General features: G+C 47.5%; 1 protein-coding gene across 3 annotated transcripts in view; it reads left to right on the top strand.

Moving 5' to 3' along the window:
• The window catches only part of KDM1A (lysine demethylase 1A), a 56,740-nt gene extending 38,272 nt beyond the window's left edge, over nucleotides 1-18,468 (top strand). For all 3 annotated transcript variants that reach the window (XM_063356021.1, XM_063356019.1, XM_063356022.1), the window contains 3 exons: nucleotides 1,110-1,237; nucleotides 4,753-4,899; nucleotides 6,014-18,468. In XM_063356021.1, coding sequence (XP_063212091.1) covers nucleotides 1,110-1,237; nucleotides 4,753-4,899; nucleotides 6,014-6,199 — 461 coding nt within the window. In that variant the 3' untranslated portion in view covers nucleotides 6,200-18,468. The remainder of the gene's footprint in view (nucleotides 1-1,109; nucleotides 1,238-4,752; nucleotides 4,900-6,013) is intronic.
• Nucleotides 18,469-19,528: the final 1,060 nt, after the last annotated feature.

Raw genomic sequence — 19,528 nt, 5'->3', positions numbered from 1 at the left:
AATATATTACTGGGTCTTCCGGTCGCAAGTGAACTTCAGCTGGTTTTCTTTAAAGAGCAGTAACTTGATGGGAATGTATACCAGGAGATCTCTGTACGTATGTACCAGGATATAAGGAATTCATTCATTTTGGAAACCTGTACAAAAGCTAAAGCCAAATTTTTAACAAGGACTTTATTTCTCATTTCCGTAGGCTTGACGTATGTTTCTAGCTGCAGTATTTCCTTTGCTAAATTTAGGAGTTCATAAATATCTCCAGCAAGAGAAAGATCAGCTGAGAGTTTTCATTAAGTAACTGTGCTCGAGTTTGAGTCGCTTCTTGTAAATGCATGTTTCTTGCCATTGGGTTATTTTGGTAGCTCTTCATACTTAGCTAAGATTTTCCTTGAATTTGTGACTACCAAAAACGTGTGCTTAGTCTTACCATAGGTAGTCAGATGTCAAGTGACTCATCTATTTGTATATCCTATAATCACATGAATGCTCTTCACCACGGCATCACATGGGCAGCTGAGTTATTTCATATCTGGGCATTTGACTTATGAATTCTTCTCAGAATTGCTGCTTTTCTGGATATTGCTCTCCTGTTCAAAGTTTCCACTCCATTGAGATTATTTAATGCGAATGTGCATTGGTAATGAAGAAATCTAGGTACTTTATGTGAGTGAAGTACTTATGTAGGTAACTTAACTGCTGCACTGATGTTAATCATACCTAAATTAGAGTGTTTGGAAGGTATTGAGTTCCCTTAAATGTAGCGCAGATGACTGTTAAGTCCCAGGGGAAACTATGTCAAACAAGTGATGTCTGCACTAAAGAAAACCTTTCCTCTCTTCTCCGTGATCTGCTTCCTAATGTGTGTATTTAATTTTAAATATATAAGTTCTGTTGATAATTCTAAATAGTACCATAGCATATATTAATTAATTTTCCTTTTGGTAATTTGACACGATGGTGGAAGGTTTAGGACTATTTTCTTGGGTTTGTTTAGTTTTTAAACTCAAGACTTAGCTGCAGATCCATGCCTCTTCCAGTCCAACTTGTTTGATGAAAATGTTTGATTTCAATAATTCAGTTGTGTTTCTGTCTTCTCTCCCACCCTCCCCCAGCACCAATTTTGTTGGCCTTGGTAGCAGGAGAAGCAGCAGGGATCATGGAAAATATCAGCGATGACGTCATTGTTGGACGGTGCCTTGCCATCCTCAAAGGCATATTTGGTAGCAGCGCTGTGCCGCAGGTCAGTACAGCCAGCAACTTCGAGGCACTTCCCTGCGCCTCCGAGTGGCCTGCGATTCGCTGCAGCACGGAGCTGTGTGGTATCTGTACCGCCTCCGGGTGTTTGCGGGGTTTTGGGAGGAGGGGTTGTTGGTGGGTTTTGGTTGCTTTTAGCGTTGGGTGGGTTTTTTGGTTTTGGATATTTTTTGTTTGTTTGTTTTGGGTTTGTGTGGGTTTTTGGGTTGGTTTTGGGTTTTTTTTAATTTGTTTTTGACCAGGTAAGACTCTGGCTTTTCCAGAGTGTCAAATACTTCAGTTTATTTCCTACCCTTTATGTTTCTGGGGCTACAGCAGGGCTGTCCACGGCTAGCGACAGCACTGCTTAGATGCTCTCTGCCATGTCCTGCACCTTCTCCAAAGTACAGTAAAGCTCTTTACCAGTGGAGTCCGCAAAGAGACTGGGGGAGGAAGGGAGTAAAGGCAGCCTTTCCTCTGGGTCAGTTCCCTGTGCAGCTGGCCAACGACTAGATTATTTAGGCACAAGAAGTGTTAAAGGTCAGTGAAGGGGGAGTTTAGAAAATAATTAAATATTACTCAAAAAAAAGAAGCTTGTGTCCTTAGGGCATGGATTTGGAAAGTCTTATATCTGTTCAACCTACAGCGTGTGTGACTGACTTGAATATTTGGTCTGTTTTCCTGACAGGCAGTGTGGAAGCAGTTCTTACAAATGGCATTGGTTGTAAATAAATGGCTCTCCTCTACCAGGATTTCTATATAGTAAAGTAATAAAAAAAATACATGGTAACTTTAATATACCAGTCTTCTCTGAGCATGAGGCCAGGCATAAACTGGACGGTTTACTTGCTTGGTGTTTCACGTGAGGAATAGATTCACTTGGATGTCTCTATTGTCGACTAGTTGTAGAGCTCTTTTTGTACGTGGCTTTATCGTCCCCAGTATTTTACTGCTCTCCATATGACGGACGAATCCTCACAGCTGGCTGTAAGCATGGTTTTTTAGTTAAGGAGCGGATCTCGGGTTTTGGAAATGCTCAGTCAGTTGAATTTTACATCTCAGACTGGAGAATAGAAGAGAAGGAAACCCTAGGCTTGCTGTTCTGTTAAACCCACAGCTCTTTCTCTGAACTCTAAGATGACAATTTCACTTCCTAAAGAGAACTCTCTCTGAGAGGAGCTTTGAGACTCTTCTGTCTACAGGTGCTGTAGAAATCATGTAGCATGTAGACATCACTACAGAGCAAACCTAGAGCAAAGTGTTCTATTGCAGCTGCTCTCTAGTAGGGTTTTCAAGTGAAAAAACCCACACACTAGGAAATTGCAGAGTCTTGAGGAACATGGATTCTACTGTAGATAAACATCAAATTTAGAGAACTTATTTGAACGTCTAAAATATTTCAGTGCATCAACTGATAGTCTCCCATTGCAGAATTACTCCGTACCTGGTCAGTTGTTCAAAGGAGAAAACAGTTCTTGGTTGGAATAAGCGAGATCCCTAAGTGAGCCTGTTTTAGCGTGTTCATGGTTCAGGTGCTTATGTACCATGAGCACTTTAGTGGAGAGATTTGCTGGGGCTGTCCTCTGGGCAGACGTTCCTCAGCCTGGATAAACTGCAGTCTTACCTGTTGTGTTGGATGAACAACTATATTTGAAGTGGAGCTTCCTGTGCAAGTGCAGTTCCTTAGATCTGCCAAAAGCAGGGAGGTAGAAAAGTAAAACAAAAGCAACACTTCATTGGACTGTGAGCCTTCCTCCTCGTTCCTGTGCTGCTGCTTCTTACTGCCTTATTTTCTCTTTCTGGTTTGGTTTTCATTTCCTGAAGATAGCTATAACCATTTCCCCCCCTGCTGTTCTTCAGCACATGGAAACGTTTTCAGCCTTGCTGTGCAGCTAACCTCTGCAAGCTTCGTGTCCTCTGCAGAGTAGGGTTCCGTTTTGTACCACTCCCTTGTAGTACATGTTCTGTCCTCTAACCGTCCTTCTCCCTGTTCACAGGGAATCCTAATTACAGCGTTTCCTTGTCAGGATGAAAACAACAGTTGACTCGTAACCGTCGTGGGCATGTGGGCACACGAACGCCACAGTTGCTGTTTGGGCTGGTGCACTCTCAGTACTGGGGAACCAGTAGTTTCGTATTCTGCTCTGCAGTAGTGTCGGGGTTAGCCATACCTTTAAAACCACCTCGGTGGAGGAAAATTTATATCTGGCTTTATTCCTGTACTGCAATGCTTCACATGATTACCGGAAAGAATTAAATCTATGAAATGTCTGAGAGTTTTCTTTGTCAGACAGACATGGGATAACATACAGCGCCATCACAGTGGTCTCCATCCAACAAGGAGGGAAATGTGAGGTTACTTTTTTCTCAAGAAGCAGTCAATATTTGAGGGCTGGCTCATCACTCAGTTTCTTACCTTTGGGATAAAAAAGTGATGAAAATTGTGGTGAAGAATTTTCTCAATGAAGTCATGAGACCACATTGGGAAATACGGTCTCCAGCCTCCAGTGACGTCTTGCACCTTGGAACGTGGCCCCAGTCCTCCGTGGCCTTTCCACAGACTCGGCAGAAGTCATCAAATACAGTCCAGCCTCAGAGAGATCATCTCAGATCTGTTGGTATTGGGGTCCAGGAGACTCCCCTTGCAACAGTGTGGTGCAGTGCCTGCTGGACTGGTTTCTGGATAACGCCCTCACTAGATAGAGCCTCTTTTTCTTCCTTTGTGGGAAGGTTTGTTCGAGTAGAAACAATCCCATGAAATATCTTTGTGCCCAAGGAGAGGAGACGAGGTTCCTGTCTTGATGTTTGCATTTTTATGGGGTTTGATTCCTGTTGAAACTCAGGTACGCATTTGGAGTCCTGGCTGTTTTAAGATCCACACTCATCACTTTTCAATGTTACGTCTGCAAGGTGATGAAGATGTCCCGTTTTCTGTTGACTGCTGTTACGCCTTAGAGTGATAGTAGTTTGAGTCCTGGTGACGCTCTCACTGTTGCATCTTTCAGTGGAATATCTTTAATCGTGACCATTATCTTGGGAAACCAGGTGGCTTGGAGAAATACAGGTGTTTGTGCAGGTGCCCTTCATGCAGTTGTTTTCCCATATGAGTTACAGACCTTATATAGGCCTGTATCGAAGTCAAATCAGAAGTATTCCAATGAGCTGTGGCTGAAAGGAAGTAAAGGAGTAGGAAGTGCGCATTGTCGTTATGTTGATAATAGGAGAAGAAATGCAAGCAGTACATAGCGTTCATGTAGAGCTGACTGCAAAGTCTTGAGTTCCAATGCAGAAGCTGTGTGCAGTAGGTTCTGGTGATATATTGGAAAGAATTAAGGTGTTTCCACCAAAGACAAGTTATTTACCTGAGTATGTGTTATCATGGAACATAAACTTGGAGTTCCACCATTAACGTTAGCCTAAGGACTTTGTGTCTTTTATTCTTGGCAGTTTGCATCTTTTGTATTTTGCACTAACTGTAGAACTTGCAGTGTGTCAACAACTGAAGTTACTGTCTTGTCCCAGCCTAAAGAGACTGTGGTGTCCCGCTGGCGTGCTGACCCATGGGCCCGGGGGTCATATTCCTATGTAGCAGCTGGATCTTCTGGAAATGACTATGATTTGATGGCTCAGCCAATTACTCCAGGGCCAGCCATTCCAGGTGCTCCTCAGGTGAGACGTCTAAATTTATTTTTTTTTTAGAAAAAACTTCAAAACAGGATGTTTTTCCTAAGTAACTGTCTAAGCACAAGTTTAGATAACTTGCATCTTCTGAGGAATAATTAGAACCTGTGAAATTAGTTTTCCCTCCATGAATTCTGCCTTCTCAGGTTTGGTGTCACTTGTATACTAGAAAAAGCATTTTTGTTCAGAAAGTCAATTTGGTAATGTCTGAATATAGTCATTGTGTTTCATATTTTATATTTATATTGTCCATCACCTTATTTAAGTGAGTTGTAATGATTTGAAAGAGAGTGAAGGTCAGAGTGAGAGTAACAGCAGTCCAAAGTCTCTTCCAAATTGGGAGCGAACACCAAGAAGGCATAATTCATCTCCAGCTCACTTTTGAGAGGACGAAGTTTTGAAAGCAGTAGCCATTCAGAAGGTACTGGCATAGAAGAATGTATGGCTTTGGCTTTATTTAGGTTCTTTTTCTAGTGATACAAATCATTAATAAACATAGCTATGGATAAAATGATTCTCTGCAGAGTATAACGTATGAAAGTCTGTTTCTCTCCTTTTTATGATACTGTCAATAGTTGTTTTAGATCTCAGTTTAAAGAGAAACTGCTAATTTAAGTGAATTGCAGAAGTTTTTGTTTGTTTACTGCGTTGGAGTTCATGTCCCAGGATCAGAGACCATGGTTCATCTTAAACAGTTTGGCTGTAGAGTTGTAGATGAAACATTCAAATGCTTTTTTGGTATACAGCTGGGGATGTTAATCTCCCCAGCTTATCTGGTTCTGAAAGTATTGTTTTTCAAGTAGAGCTTTATTGTCTTTGTATCAAAGCAAAGATATTGGCAAATAATCGGAGAATATTTCCTCATATTACAGTTGGTACAAAGATTAAACCCTCCTATGAAATGAAAGGTGTATATAAAGATTTTCTTGGTAACTTGTAGGACAGGTCGAAATATTTTTAATATAGACTATTTTATATACCTTCATGTTAGTGGAGACTGGTGAGATCAGAGGACTTTTAACCTTCTTAAAGTGTCTGTTTGCTGCAGAATCCGAAAGAATGCGAACAAGCCTTAACAGTGTTCTTTCTCTGTTTCCCCCAGCCTATTCCTCGCCTGTTTTTTGCGGGAGAACATACAATTCGTAACTACCCTGCAACTGTTCATGGAGCTTTACTGAGTGGACTGAGAGAAGCCGGTCGCATTGCAGACCAATTTCTTGGGGCCATGTATACTTTGCCTCGCCAGCCTACACCTGGGGTCCCCCCACAACAAGCTGCCAGCATGTAAGAAAAGTAGAAGGTGTCAAAAGAGAGTGACAAGACCACAGTGCTGCTGTTGTGGACTCTTTGGGATGAAGATATTCATGTAGTCTGTAACAGTATCTGCTGAAAGGACTTAGCCATGACTTACTGTATAACACTTCCATTAGAACAGCCTTACAAAAACTTACCTAACCTTTGGCTTGGCATCCTTTTACAAAATCTGTTATACCTATTTGAAGCGTCACTGTACACAGAATCCTGTACTACCAAGCTGGTCAGGGACTTTTTTGACTGCTGTTACTTTTTGAAAGTCAAGCTTACAGCCAGAGGGTTTTTAGGGTGTGTTTTTTTCTACCTATACATGTATTTACAATTTGGTAATTGCACAAGGCCCTCTAGAAGCTGGTTGCTACAAATAGTAGCTTAGTGTAGAATTTATGTAAACTTCTTTGTCGGATGGGGTTTTTTATTGGTTTGTTTTGAAGATATTTTTTGTGGCATTTGAGAATTTGGTGCAAGTGTTTCCCTAGCAAATCACACCCCTCCAAAGTTGTCCATTGGCTGCTACAACATATGCAGCCTGCTTTAGAAAGAAAGCTGGTATTACAAAGAGTGTGCAAAGCACACTGTTTTATTAAATACTTTCAACAAAAGAAATAATCAGAATTGGATATTTGCAACTTAAATACTCAAAAAAAAATTTGTATTTGTTTCATAGAATCATAGGGTTGGAAGGGCCCTCTGGAGATCCAGTCCAACCCCCTGCCAGAGCAGGGTCACCCAGAGCAGGTGGCACAGGAACGCGTCCAGGTGGGTTTGGAATGTCTCCAGAGACGGAGACTCCACCACCTCTCTGGGCAGCCTGTGACAGGGCTCTGCCACCCTCACAGCAAAGAAGTTCCTCCTCATGTTTAGGTGGAACTTCCCATGGTCAAGTTTGTGCCCGTTGCCCCTTGTCCTGTCGCTGGGCACCACTGAAAAGAGCCTGGCCCCATCCTCCTGACACCCACCCTTTAGCTCTTGCTGAGCATTGATGAGATCCCCTCTCAGCCTGCTCTTCTCCACCTGAACAGCCCCAGGGCTCTCGGCCTTTCCTCAGCACAGAGATGCTCCAGCCATCTCCAGATCATCTCTGTAGCCCTGCACTGGACTCTCTCCGGTAATTCCTTGTCTGTCTTGAACTGGGGAGCCCAGAAATGGACCCAGCACTCCAGATGTGGCCTCCCCAGGGCAGAGCAGAGATGGAGGATGACCTCCCTCCACCTGCTGGCCATGCTCTTCTTCATGCACCCCAGGAGACCATTGGCCACCTGGGCCACAGGGGCACATTGCTGGCAACTTGTTGTCCGCCAGGACTCCCAGGTCCCTCTCTGCAGAGCTGCTCTCCAGCAGGTCACCCCCAACCTGTCCTGGTGCATGGGTTTATTCCTCCCCAGGTGCAGCACCCTCCACTTGCCCTTGTTGAACTTCATTAGGTTCCTCTCCACCCAACTCTCCAGCCTGTCCAGGTCTCGCTGAATGGCGGCATGGCCTTCTGGTGTGTCAGCCACCACCCCCCCAGCTTTGTATCATCAGCAAACTTGCTGAGGTGCACTCTGTCCCCTCATCCAGGTCGTTGATGAATATGTTGAACAAGACTGGCCCCAGTACTGACCCCTGGGGAACACCGCGAGTTCCAGGCCTCCAACTAGACTCTGCGCCGCTGATCCCAACTCTCTGAGCTCTGCTATTCAGCCAGGTCTTGATCCACCTCACTGTCCACTCATGTAACCCACACACTTCCTCAGCTTACCTATGAGGATGTTACGGCAGACTGTGTCAGAAGCCTTGCTGAAGTCAAGGCAGACGACATCCACTGCTCCCCCCTCATCCACCCAGCCAGTCATGCCACCGTAGAAGGCTATCAGATTGGTCAAGCATGATTTCCCCTTGGTGAATCCATGTTGACCACTCCCAATAACCTTCTTTTCCTCTATGTGCTTAGAAATGATATCCAGAAGGAGCTCTTCCATCACCTTTCCAGGGATGGAGGTGAGGCTGACCAGCTTGTAGCTTCCCGGGTCCTTTTTCTTGCCCTTTTGGAAGACTGAAGTGACAGTGGCTTTCCTCTAGTCCTCAGGCACCTCCTGTTCTCCATGACCTGTCAAGGATGATGGAGAGTGGCTTTGCAAGAACATCTGCCAGCTCCCTCAGCACTCCTGGGTGCATCCCATGAGGGCCCACGGATTTGTGCATGTCAAGTTTGCTTAAATGATCTCTAACCCGATCCTCCTCGATCGAGGGAGAATCTTCCTTACTCCAGGCATTTTCTCTTTCCTCCAGGGTCTGGGATTCCTGAGGGCCGGCCTTAGCAGTAAAGACTGAACCAAAGAAGGTATTCAGTAACTCCGCCTTCTCTGCGTCCTCCATCACTAAGGCACCCACCTCATTCCTCAGAGAGCCCACGTTTCCCCTGGTCTTCCTTTTACCACTGATGAACTTGAAGAAGCCCTTCGTGTTGTTCTTGACACCCCTTGCCAGGTTTAATTCCAAGCGGGCCCTAGCCTTCCTCATTGCATCCCTGCATACTCTGACAACGCTCCTGTACTTCTCCCAAGTGGCCAGTCCCATTTTCCACATTCTGCAGACTTCCTTCTTCCATCTGAGTTTTTCCAGAAGCTCCTTGCTTATCCCTGCGGGTCTCCTGCCTCCTTTGCCTGATTTCGTGCTCCTAGGGATGCACTGATCTTGAGCGTGGAGGAAGTGGTGCTCAAATATTAACCATCTCTCTTGCACCCGCCTACCTGCTGGAGCCCTAAGCCATGGGATTCCTCCAAGTAGGTGTTTGGAGAGGCCCAAGTCAGCTCTCCTGAATTGCAGGATTGTCATCCTACTTACTGCCGTGCTTCTTCCACGCAGGATCCTGAACTCCACCATTTCATGGTCACTGCAGCCAAGGCTACCCTCAACCGTCACATCCCCAACCCGGTCCTTCTTTGTTAGTAGAGGGTCCAGCAGAGCACACCTCTCCTCTTCTCTTTGTATAGGAGCAGAGTTGCCTGGACAGTCAGTTAGCTGAAGGACCTCATCTCTTAACCTCTGTGCACTGCAGGTAGGCACTCTGTGTACCTGCTGATCTCATTTCTTCTAGGCTGATGAGGTGATGTTGCAGCTGCTATTGTTACGCTTCTATAAAACACTTTGGTTTGTCTGCTTTTCCAAATATTTTCCTTCTTGTTGATTCAGCACATAGAGCCTTCCTTTCGTTGCACAGAGCAGTCTTATTTAAGCGTTTAGGTCCTCTTTTCCCCTCTCCTCTTTTGCCCATTCAGCATTAGGCTTTTCTTATTTCTTCCAGCTTTTCTGATTCTCCTCTTTCTACAGTTTATTTCTATCTCATCTAATCATGGTCTTTGTTCAGTGTTTTTTCTACTTTTCGGTTTTTCCGTTCTCACTCTCTCTGACTCCATATCTGTCCCGACTTCTTCTGTCCTTGCACCTTCTGTTCTGCTGGAGGACTGGTACCTCCTCCTGTTCCATCTTCATCCCCCTACAATTGCATTGCCCGTACTTCTTCCTGAACAAAGCACGCACACAAACACGACTGCAGCCCCTGCTTGTTCACAGCCGTATTGTCTTTGGCCACAGACTCTCCATCTTCTAACGTCGTTGCTTCTGCTGTTTTCTCATGTGTCCTTCTCAGTAGCTGGAGATCGTTCTTCCTCCTATGTCTGTTATCTTCTGGATGCTTTCTTGTTAGATGTTGAAGGCTATGAGGGGGTATCTCCATAGGCAATGCTTCTGACCAGCTGGGAGAAAGGCGAGAACTCGGATGTGCCAGGGGGAACAGCCTGTGAGAGGGCCTGGACTTGGGGTGTCAAGGGCTAAGCCCTTTGAGGTGGCTGGGGTTGGTGCCCTGGGGCACCCTCTATCCCAGACCTTGGTCTAAATTAGCGCTGCCTTCCCTGTATCTCTGACTTTGCAAACACCGTTATTGAAAGGGGTAACGCCTGAGCAACACTGCTCGTTCCCACTTTCCCTTCCAGGGAACGACACAGACTTTGCGACGGTGTGTTGGAAAACTGCCATTGAAGCAGGGCAGGAATTGGAAGTCAGCAGGGGGTGGAGGAGGGGTGTCCAGGGGGTGACTGAGAGTGAATAGAGAGTAATTCGAGACTCAAGACTCCCTGCCTTGTGTTCAGGTAAGAGCTTATGAGCACCACTGCCCAGAGAAATCCTGCTCCAGGACGTGTGGTGGGCCTTTAAAATCCAGCAACAGCCGATCTAGTCTCTTGGCTGGTCTGGCTGGCGATGGGAGAAGAATTTGGGAACTGGGGTGCCATGTTCTGTAACCCGTGGGTCTCCGTATTTGTGGGGTGGTTTGCTGTTGGGATCAGCGATGGTGCTGTCTTTTGCCAGGAGGACCGTTATTCCACTTGCTCTAGCAAAGCGTCAAAAACTCAGAAAAAGCAGTTCAGCAGTTTCTGGAAAATAAAATAGTTCTCAACTTAACATAGCCAAACGATGCCTTTTCCAGACAAATACCAAGCTACTTCTGCATCAGCCTAGTAGTGTTGTTTTCAGCTGCTTTGTTCTGCTTTATGTTTGTTCTGAGATTTAGCAGATTGTTCGGCAGGCTAATTCTGACAAACAGTGCACAGTAATTTGTTGGAGACATTCAAATGTAAACAGAATTCCATTCCCACATTGCCCTTGGTTTGGCTGAGCGGAGCTAATCTCTCCCCTGGCAGTGCCCTGCCTTCCCTTTTCAAACAGACATCTGAAAACTATGGTGTCCGTTGACGGGAGAAGGCAGAGGAGCCCTGACAGTTCCCACCCTTTTTGAAGGTGTGCAAGGAATTGGTGGGTGCTGGCTGATGTTGGTGATGGGCACGAGCGAAGGAATGGGAATGCCAGGCGAGGGGAGGAGGCCCTGTAATTTGATCTAGCCTGTTCATTGCTTTCAGGGTTTTCACGGGAAGATGAGGACCGTGATCTGTGGCCTCTCCATCACCTTTGGGGTCTCTGGACCTATTCCTCAGCCGGTCCCTGCTAACAAGCTCTAGTAGGTGTTGGAGAGTGAACAGCTCGGAGTGCTTCAGCTCTGAGGGGTGTTTGGGGCTCAGCACAGATGCAGACGGGGCTGTGCAGCCAGCGGCTGCTGGACTCCTCAGAGCTGCTGTGCTGCAGCTCCTGCCCAGTTTCTTGTGGTCAGTGGCACTGGCTGCACCCCGAGCAGAAGGGAGCAGCGGTGGGAGGAGAGTCAAAGACTACTGCCTTTGTTCCAGTTGTGTCCTGTGGAATTGCTTGGGATGGAGGGAGGAGCCTGGGGGGAAGCACTGCCACCCCAAGGCCAGCTGGAGCTTGCAGGCTGGAAAAGGTGGCCTAAGCACGTAGTGATGTCCTCTTAGTGTTGGGGTTCAGCTCTCTGGGCCACATGGTGAAACTCCCATTGTTCGTCCAGGAGCAGGATGGTCTCACTTTCTTTGCAGTGCTACCAGTGCGTGTCATTCCTTGAGCGGGTCTTCTCCCGGCAGTTAAAGCAGCTCTTGCCTTGCTGCTTCTGTCACCCCCGCAGTGCCTTCTGCTGTGCCTCAGACAGCGGCTCTTGAGTCCCGACCATCCATGTGCGCGTTTAGGAGCATATCGCTCTCTGCTCCCCATGCCAGGCTCTGTTAGATGGACCTTTGGTCTGACCCATAATGGCTTGTCCTACTTAAGTGCTGTCTGTGCAGTCTTCTGCCACTGTCACCTACGGAGGAGACGGCGCTGTAACTAAATGGGTCACCAGACCCTCTTCATCTCAGCGTCCTTCCACGTGGTGTAGCCGCTCTTCCCCTTGCTGCTGTTTGCTTGCCCTGACTTCCTTGGAGGAATTGCCTGAGCTGTTTCAGCAGATCATGGATGACCTTCATCACAGATTTGAGGCTGCTGGGGGCGGTCACAAAACCTTGCGACCAAGTCCGGTTGCACCCTCTGTAGCGTACCTTTGTACCTTTCCGCCTCTTCTCAGGGACTTGCCCTTCTCACTGTACTCCACGGCTGTTTCTGACAACAAAACTGATTGGTGCCCGTTTTGGAAAGAAAAGTGTTCTTCCCTGGTCAGACTTCCCTTCCCGGACTGAAGATGCAAGACCAGAGGGATCCGCCCCGGGGTTCTGAATCCCGAGTGAACGCCTGCACTCGCTGCTCAGGTTGTGGTTTTGGGACGGGGTGAATCTGCAGGAAGATTGACGTTTCTCAGTTCTGACGTGTCTGTGGTGGTGTCAAGTGCTAGCATCTACTTTGCAATAAACTACCGTGAGCTCAGGGCCTTCGTGGTCAGCCTTTGTGCGGAACTGAGAATATTTGCCGTGGGGTTGCCTGCAGTGGAAATGAATTGCAAAGCCTGGGTTCTCCCTGGTTTGTTACCTTTGTAACTGACGGGATCGTAAACCGAGAGGAACGACTTCACTGGGGGGGCTTCGGTTTCATTTTTTTATTATGAATCTTTTAATCTGACCGGATTTCTTGCTAGATTTCTAAAAAAGTTCAGCTGAGGGTCCTATGGTCAACAAGGAGCTCAGAGTTCATCTCATAGTCTTTAAGCCATGAAGTGGCTCCAAAAATTGACTAAACTTAATTTATTTGTATACTTCAGATTCTTTTTAAAGGTGGTGATAATTCCATTAGTTACTTTTTCCCAAAAATGTAAAAATGTTTACCAAAAGAGAATTGGATGCCATGGGCTGGTTTGTTTTCAAGTTTGCTGCTTTTACCAACTTTTTTTTTTTTTTTTGCAATTTCCAATATACGTAATTTCTGAAGGTGTAATTTTGTGTTCATTTGGAAGGAGTATTAAAACTTACAGGAAATGCTTACACTGACATTCTTCCCCAAAGCGACTGGCATGCTTCCGGGCCTTATGCCCTGGGTGTTATCTGTTACCAGATAAATAGCCGAAAAACCCACAAGTTGTCACCTTTAGAAGGTCAGTGGAGAGTGAAAGCATCCCTTTAATTGTCTGTGCTTATCACGCACGGAATGTGTCTTTTCCGAAGAACAAATTGTCTAAAAATTAGGTTTTTTTCCAGCCTTGCTGATGTGTCTGTTAAAAGCTGTTGCCTCTTTACGGTGTCCGTTGTCGTGAATTTGCAAAGCTCCTTCAGGGCTGGTGGAGTCTGTTAATCCCAGGAGCTGATGGGCATCATGTCAACGTGGTGTTTAGAAACTCCCTGGAAGACATGACAGAGGGCTGAGAAACGCCGGAAAATATCCAATGCAAGTATTCACACCAGGAACGCAGGCCAGGCTTCACAGTCCTGCACTTCTGTGTCTCATCACATTCTTGGGTGCGCACGTGGATACGGGGCAGAGCAGCTGGTCACAGTCCCTGGCACACGTGGTTCTTCCCCATTTCCAGCCGACCGGAGACACTGGTGATACTGGGAGCCTCGCGGTCATATGAGGTGTGACCATGCTTCAAACACACAGACGACACGTATTTTGACTGTAGCTGTAGGTTCAACCTTTCCACGTCCCTGATGAATCGGTAAGGAAGGCTGGCACCTCGACTGGCCTCGCTTCACCGATGCTGTTAATGGGGCTGTTCTTGCGCTGAGACACTCAGAATAATTTTTGTAGTTTCTCATGCAAATATTGTCTGGTTTAGTACATGCCTTATGAAATAACAAGCAAGAAATAGCGGCAGGGTGGCTTGTTCACAAGCATCCAGGAGTGCTGTTAAGCTGAAGAAATCCCTTGTCGTGTTCCTGCTGTATCGGAGTATTGGAGGACTCGGCTGCGCAGGCGCGTGCGACGTTTAAACCACTGCCCAGCAAAAGATGTGCAAAGACATTTCATGGAAGATTTTGCAGAAAGACTTATGGTAATGTCTGAAATACCTACTTAGGGTGGGGATTATCTTGCCTAACCTATCCGTTTCCTCTGCACTAGTTACCTAGAGAAACTCGTCTCGTCCCTGTGTCCAGATAGTTTCAGGGCTGTTAATGAGTCTGTTAATTGGGGCTTTGAGTTCTGGTATTGCAGGACTTACATCCAGACCTTTCTTACTAGTATGTGGCCGAATGTGCCACACTCAGAAGCCTCAGGTGTTGGTAGTGCAGTTGTACACTGTCAGCTCAAGGACCTTCTGGAGATAGTTTCCATTTACAACTTCCATGTTCCAGACCCAGCTGGCAGCTTCCCGCTCACAGAAACGACTTTGGATATGTCCTGTGCTTGGGGGTCTGCTGTCTCATGGGGCCAAAAGTTTTGATCTCTGTTTCATTCATTGTTGGTCCCCATCAATGTAGTGTTAATTACACCTCGCCATGAAGGGACTTCTGCTCACTGTTAGTCTCTTGTTCTCTTTTCTAGACACTGTACTGCTGCAGCCAACAACTTTAAGGTTATTTAACTTGAAAAAGGGTAGATTACCTGTTTTTTTAGACTTGACACTTGAAAGACAGAGAAGTCTTGGCCTGCCAGTCCAGCCTAGATGATAATAAAGTATCGTTTCCATCTGTCAGGGTCATGCCTTTCAGAAGCTCCTGAATGCGTTTACCTTGTTTGTGGAGAGGTCCCAGGTACGTGTCTCTTTGTGGAGGCTGTCTGGATAATCCCGTGTTGATATCGCAGTTGGCTGCGTGTGGTCCCTGGCTGGAACCTCCTGGCAGGGCACGGTCATCCCTCGCAGCGGTGCAGCGGGCAGTCTGTTCCTCCTTCCGCACAGGCTCCTTCTCTTCTCATACCTGCACCAAATGCTGCTCCTCCACTTGAGCATCTGGTAATTAGTCCTAGATTTTGCAAATGGTGCAATTACCGCTTGCTTTGTTTGCAAGCCACCCTTGGGTATCTGCACCTCTGTGGAACTGTTTGAGGTTACCAAAGGTTAAAACAGACGTGTGGCCCCCAGCCACCTGAAAATTGAAGTTACCGAGGTGCTGTGTGACGTATGTACTCCACACACTTCCTAGTTCTTCATCCTCATAGTCCCACGTACCTTTTTTTTTTTTCTTTTCTCCCCAGATTTTCTGTTGAGCCTTGTGTGCTCATGGCTTAACACGTGGGTTCAAGTCTCAGCCACGATCCACGGTTATAGGAGAGGAATGTCTGCAATTTCAAGTTATTGGGCAGAGTTAGAACTGATGTTTGGACAACACGCGCCCGTCCTTAGTAATTTTTCCTCACTCACAGAATCATGCCCTCGTGAATAATACGTAGAGCTTGTCAGACCACTCGCTTTGAATGCTTTTTCCTGATTTGCTGAGGATACTGCAGCTTGGTGGTCTGAGGTAAGCGTGAAAAAATTACTGCAACTAGCAATGTATGAATGAGACTACTGAATTCCTGCTCAGCAACAGAAGCCAGCTTCTTCTGAGGCTGTCAGTGATGGAGGATGCGATGTAGAATTAAGTGTGACCGGAGTACTCAGTTTGCCTTTCTTAAACCTTATGCCCTGCCTGATGTTGCGCAGGTGCTTGTAACCCAGAGGGGCCAGAATCTCCCCATCTCCTTGGTACTTGGTGTGCTCCTGCCGTGCTGCACTGTGCAGTGTGGGTTAGCACAGCAGGGGACGTGCTTTTTGGAGTGGATAAGGATTTAGGACGTTACTTACCTTTCAGGGTATTCCGGTGGGAATGTGCCGCCCAGCGTTTCCTTGTAGTTGAAGTGTGAAGGGTTTGGGCACTGCCCCTGTTCTCAGAAGCAGCTGAGGTGCTGCAGCTTTTGAAGAAAACAAGATTCCCGTTTATTGGCAGCTCATCACAGTTCTGGAGGTAGCTGGTCCATTTGAGGAGATGGGATAGCCAACCTGCTCCTGAAGGCAGGTCCTAGAATGTGGCCTGGGATGGGAAGGGCTGCAGCTGGTAAGATCTTGGTGGGCCTGAAGGCACCTGGAAAAAACTCCGGCTGAGAACACTGAGCTAATGTGGATGTTTCGTGAAGGAAACAGTAAGAGATGACCTTGTCGTAGCCTTCACCTCCCTCCGGCTGTCACGTTCAGTCTACTTGTTTTGATTCCATTGTTTACCCTGTACAATCCCAGCTTTGTTTGGATGCATCACAGGAGCATCCTGGATGGGAGCTGGAAGTTAAAGGCTTCAACTCCATGGCTAATCCAGGCCTAGCTCTGCCGTTGCTAGGAGGATGTTGGGTTACTCTCCATAGCATCATAACTGGGGTGATTAACCCCAGGTACGCGGAGGTGTTACCCACGGTGCACCAGAGGAGTGAGAGCAGTGCTGGGCCCCCGTCTGGGTCAGTAAGAGTTAACATCAAGTAAGTTCACCGACAGCCTGCGTTTGCGCTTCCTATGCAGAAGGAAACAGCTTCTGCTCCCAACAAGATGGTGGTTTTTAAAGAAGATAAGGGGAGTCCTGGGTGCCTGAGTAAGTGCGTATCGCTCGGGATGAAGGAAGGTATTGACTGGACTCGGAGGCAATTTGGCCGCGGCCGTCCCCTGGGACTGGAGGGAGACATTTGCCTTCGTGTTGGGGTATTAGGGAGGTGATGGGGTCACGGGCTGTGAACAGGCACCACGTGGTGCCTCTTCGCCTTGAAGTACTGGGAGAGGCTTAGAACGGAGCTAGTGCCGATGAGTCCAGGGACCTTGGGACGAGTTCGGCAATTCTCCTCCCAGCTGAGCTCTGCAATGGCAAAGCCTCAGCCTCCTGCCAGTTCATTTATTTCCTCCTGACCCAGCTGCGTTCTCGCTTGTGCCATGGCTGCTTCAGCACGAGGGTGCCCCCCCCCCCCCGGCCCCTTCTCCCCTGCTTTACCCTGGTCTTCTGAGGCCTGACAGATGTTGGCTTGAACTCTCAGCAGGCTTAGGGGAATGAACGGAGACCTTCCCTTCTCTGTGGCATCTAGGCCACCAAGTAATAAAAAATACAACCGCTTTAGCTGGTAGTGTTTTGTTTTTGAAGGCAAATAGCTGTGGCTGACTTGGTGCCATGTGTGTGCTTGGAGGGCATGTAACAGAGATCACCTCTTGGGGGACTGAAGGGTCTACGTATCCTCAAACCTTGTTTCCATAACCTGATGACGGCTACATGGAATTCCAGTTCAAGTTGAGTGCAGAGAACTTGAAAACAATTGTGTACGTCCATCTGTGCAAATGCCAAAAGCAAGGAACTATGTCTGGGTTTCGGATGGCTTGGATTAAAAAGCACGCGAGTGAAGGTATGACCGAGGAGAAGCAGCCCGGGAAGCTGAGGGGAGGCAGGCTGCTGGTGGGAACGTGAGTAGCTGGGCACCAGGCCGGCAGCGTGCCCTGTGCCGGCTAAAGGCATCCGTAGACGAGTGGGACTGGCTCCAGAGTCAGGCGGGTGTTCCCTACCTGGCGAGGACTGATTTTTGGATGGGAGTGGTGGTAACGGTGGTGAGATCAGTTTGCAAGATTAGGAAACACATTTAAGGGGAGCTGTCGGCTGTCTCTGTAGCTTGGGCAAATACCGCTTCGGGTGTGACGCCAGAGTTAAAATGTAAGACACTACTTAGAGCTCTGCGAGTGACACGTCAGGAGCCCACGGGAGGAGAAGCAGTGCGTGGTCTGAGTGGAGCACGGCTGCGTTCAGCTCCGTTTGCCGTGTGTGTACGCACTGCCCGTGCCTTAAATGCAGCCTGGGAATGGATGTACGGGATCTGCTTGGTTACAGGGAAAAACTAAGGACAAGGTGGTGAGAGTCAGCACTAACACACCGTTCTGCAGCCTGGAGCTACCTCAGCGCCTCACCAAGGGGCATCGGTACCTCCCAGTAACGGACTCGGCCAGAGCTGTAAACACCACATCACAAATATGTAAAAAGAGAAGAGTTTTTATTGGTTATATACTGTAGAGCTGACAGTGTTCGAGTCAGGAGAGACATGCAGATAAAGTGTGTGTTTACATTTGGCATGCAGACTAAGAGCACTGTGTAACTGGAAGGAGGTGAGCACCATCTGTATCCGCTGCGTAGGCAGCCTGGGGAGGAAAGCGCCGGCTTCCCTCTACTGAGCATGCTGAGACAGGGAGAGTTCTGAGAGGGTGAAACAGTGCTGATAGCTCTATCGGACACAAAATTTGTTTTGGGGCAACAGGCAACGCTGTTGCCCTGGAAAATTTGCTTAACTTGGATGAGTCTCTGATTATGAAAAGATTTCTTGCATTATTTGTCTTCTAACTAAGCTGCCCCAGCCCAAATATATGTCTGCAAATACAAAAAAATAGATTTATTCTCTTAAAAATACATTCCATGCAGCCTGGAGTGCTGCTTCCCCAAGGCAGGAGGCTGCACTGCGTGCTGGGCAGCCCAGGACGGTGGTCCTTTGGGCCCTTAGGTTCCTGGCCGTCAGAGGCATCTGCAGACAATGGCTTTGCGTTTGATCACGTACAGAGCAGTCCCCTGAGGGCTGGCCATGGGGCAGTGATGTGACCACTCCAGTGATGTGCAAGGGTAGCAGAGATGAGGTCTACTATGTTAGCGATGACACCGATGCGACTATTGCTTCGATCCGTAGCTAGGCAATTGCTGATGTCGAGTGTCTCTTGAAGCACCAAGGTGCGCCACCCTGCCCCGTGCTTCCTGCTCGTTTCCTTTCCTGGAGGAACCATTTGCAGGGCTGTGGGTCTCCCCTCCTCTGTGTCCACCGAGCTGTGGGTTGACAGTGCAAAGCACCGGTGGCTGCGCCGTGGAGCTGGCACTCCCCGTGCTGCTGGAGCAGCTGGAGAGGCGTTGCTCGGCATTGCTGAAGTGGTGCCTCTGGACACAGAGGAAGCCGCTCTGCGAGGCAGGAAGCTTCTGGCCCCTCAGGCTGGTGCCACCCGTGCTGGGGGAAGCCACTGGCTCTCCAGAGGGGACCAGCGTCTCCGTTTCCCAGGGAGAAGCGAGCACTGACAGACTTCCTCTGTACAGCAAATACATTTACAACTTTGGAATTACCCGACTGCTTGATGCGCAGCCTCGTGGCATCATCAAGCCCACTGAAAAGCCTGTTATATTTATATGCTACAATTACAAATACTTCAGTGATGGCAATATTTACACATATACTCTATTTTACAGCTGTTCAAAAAAAGTGTGCAATTTGAGTAAAACACATTGTGTTTCCTGAAGTCATTGCTATAAGTTTCATAATACAATCAGCTCCTATTGCACTCATGATTAGAGGGTACGGCCCCTTTCAATTTTAAGGAGGGTTTTCTTTCTCAGATTTAATCTTGGTTGCGGTAGAAACAACCCAGTGTACAGTTACCGAGTGACATCCGTGTTCGTTACTTACAAGCAGCGAGATTGAGTCTAGAGCCAGAGTTCAAGGTATGTGCTGTAAAACAGGACTGAGGCAGCTGGGGAAAGGAGAGACGTCACCTGTGAGACGCACCTGAGGAGAGCCGGGAGTGCCGGAGGAGGGACCA

This window comes from Chroicocephalus ridibundus, chromosome 19, assembly GCF_963924245.1.
Source record: "Chroicocephalus ridibundus chromosome 19, bChrRid1.1, whole genome shotgun sequence".
Taxonomy (NCBI): Eukaryota; Metazoa; Chordata; class Aves; order Charadriiformes; family Laridae; genus Chroicocephalus; species Chroicocephalus ridibundus.
The sequence above is the reverse complement of the archived record's forward strand: the minus strand, read 5'-3'. Positions and strand labels throughout refer to the sequence as shown.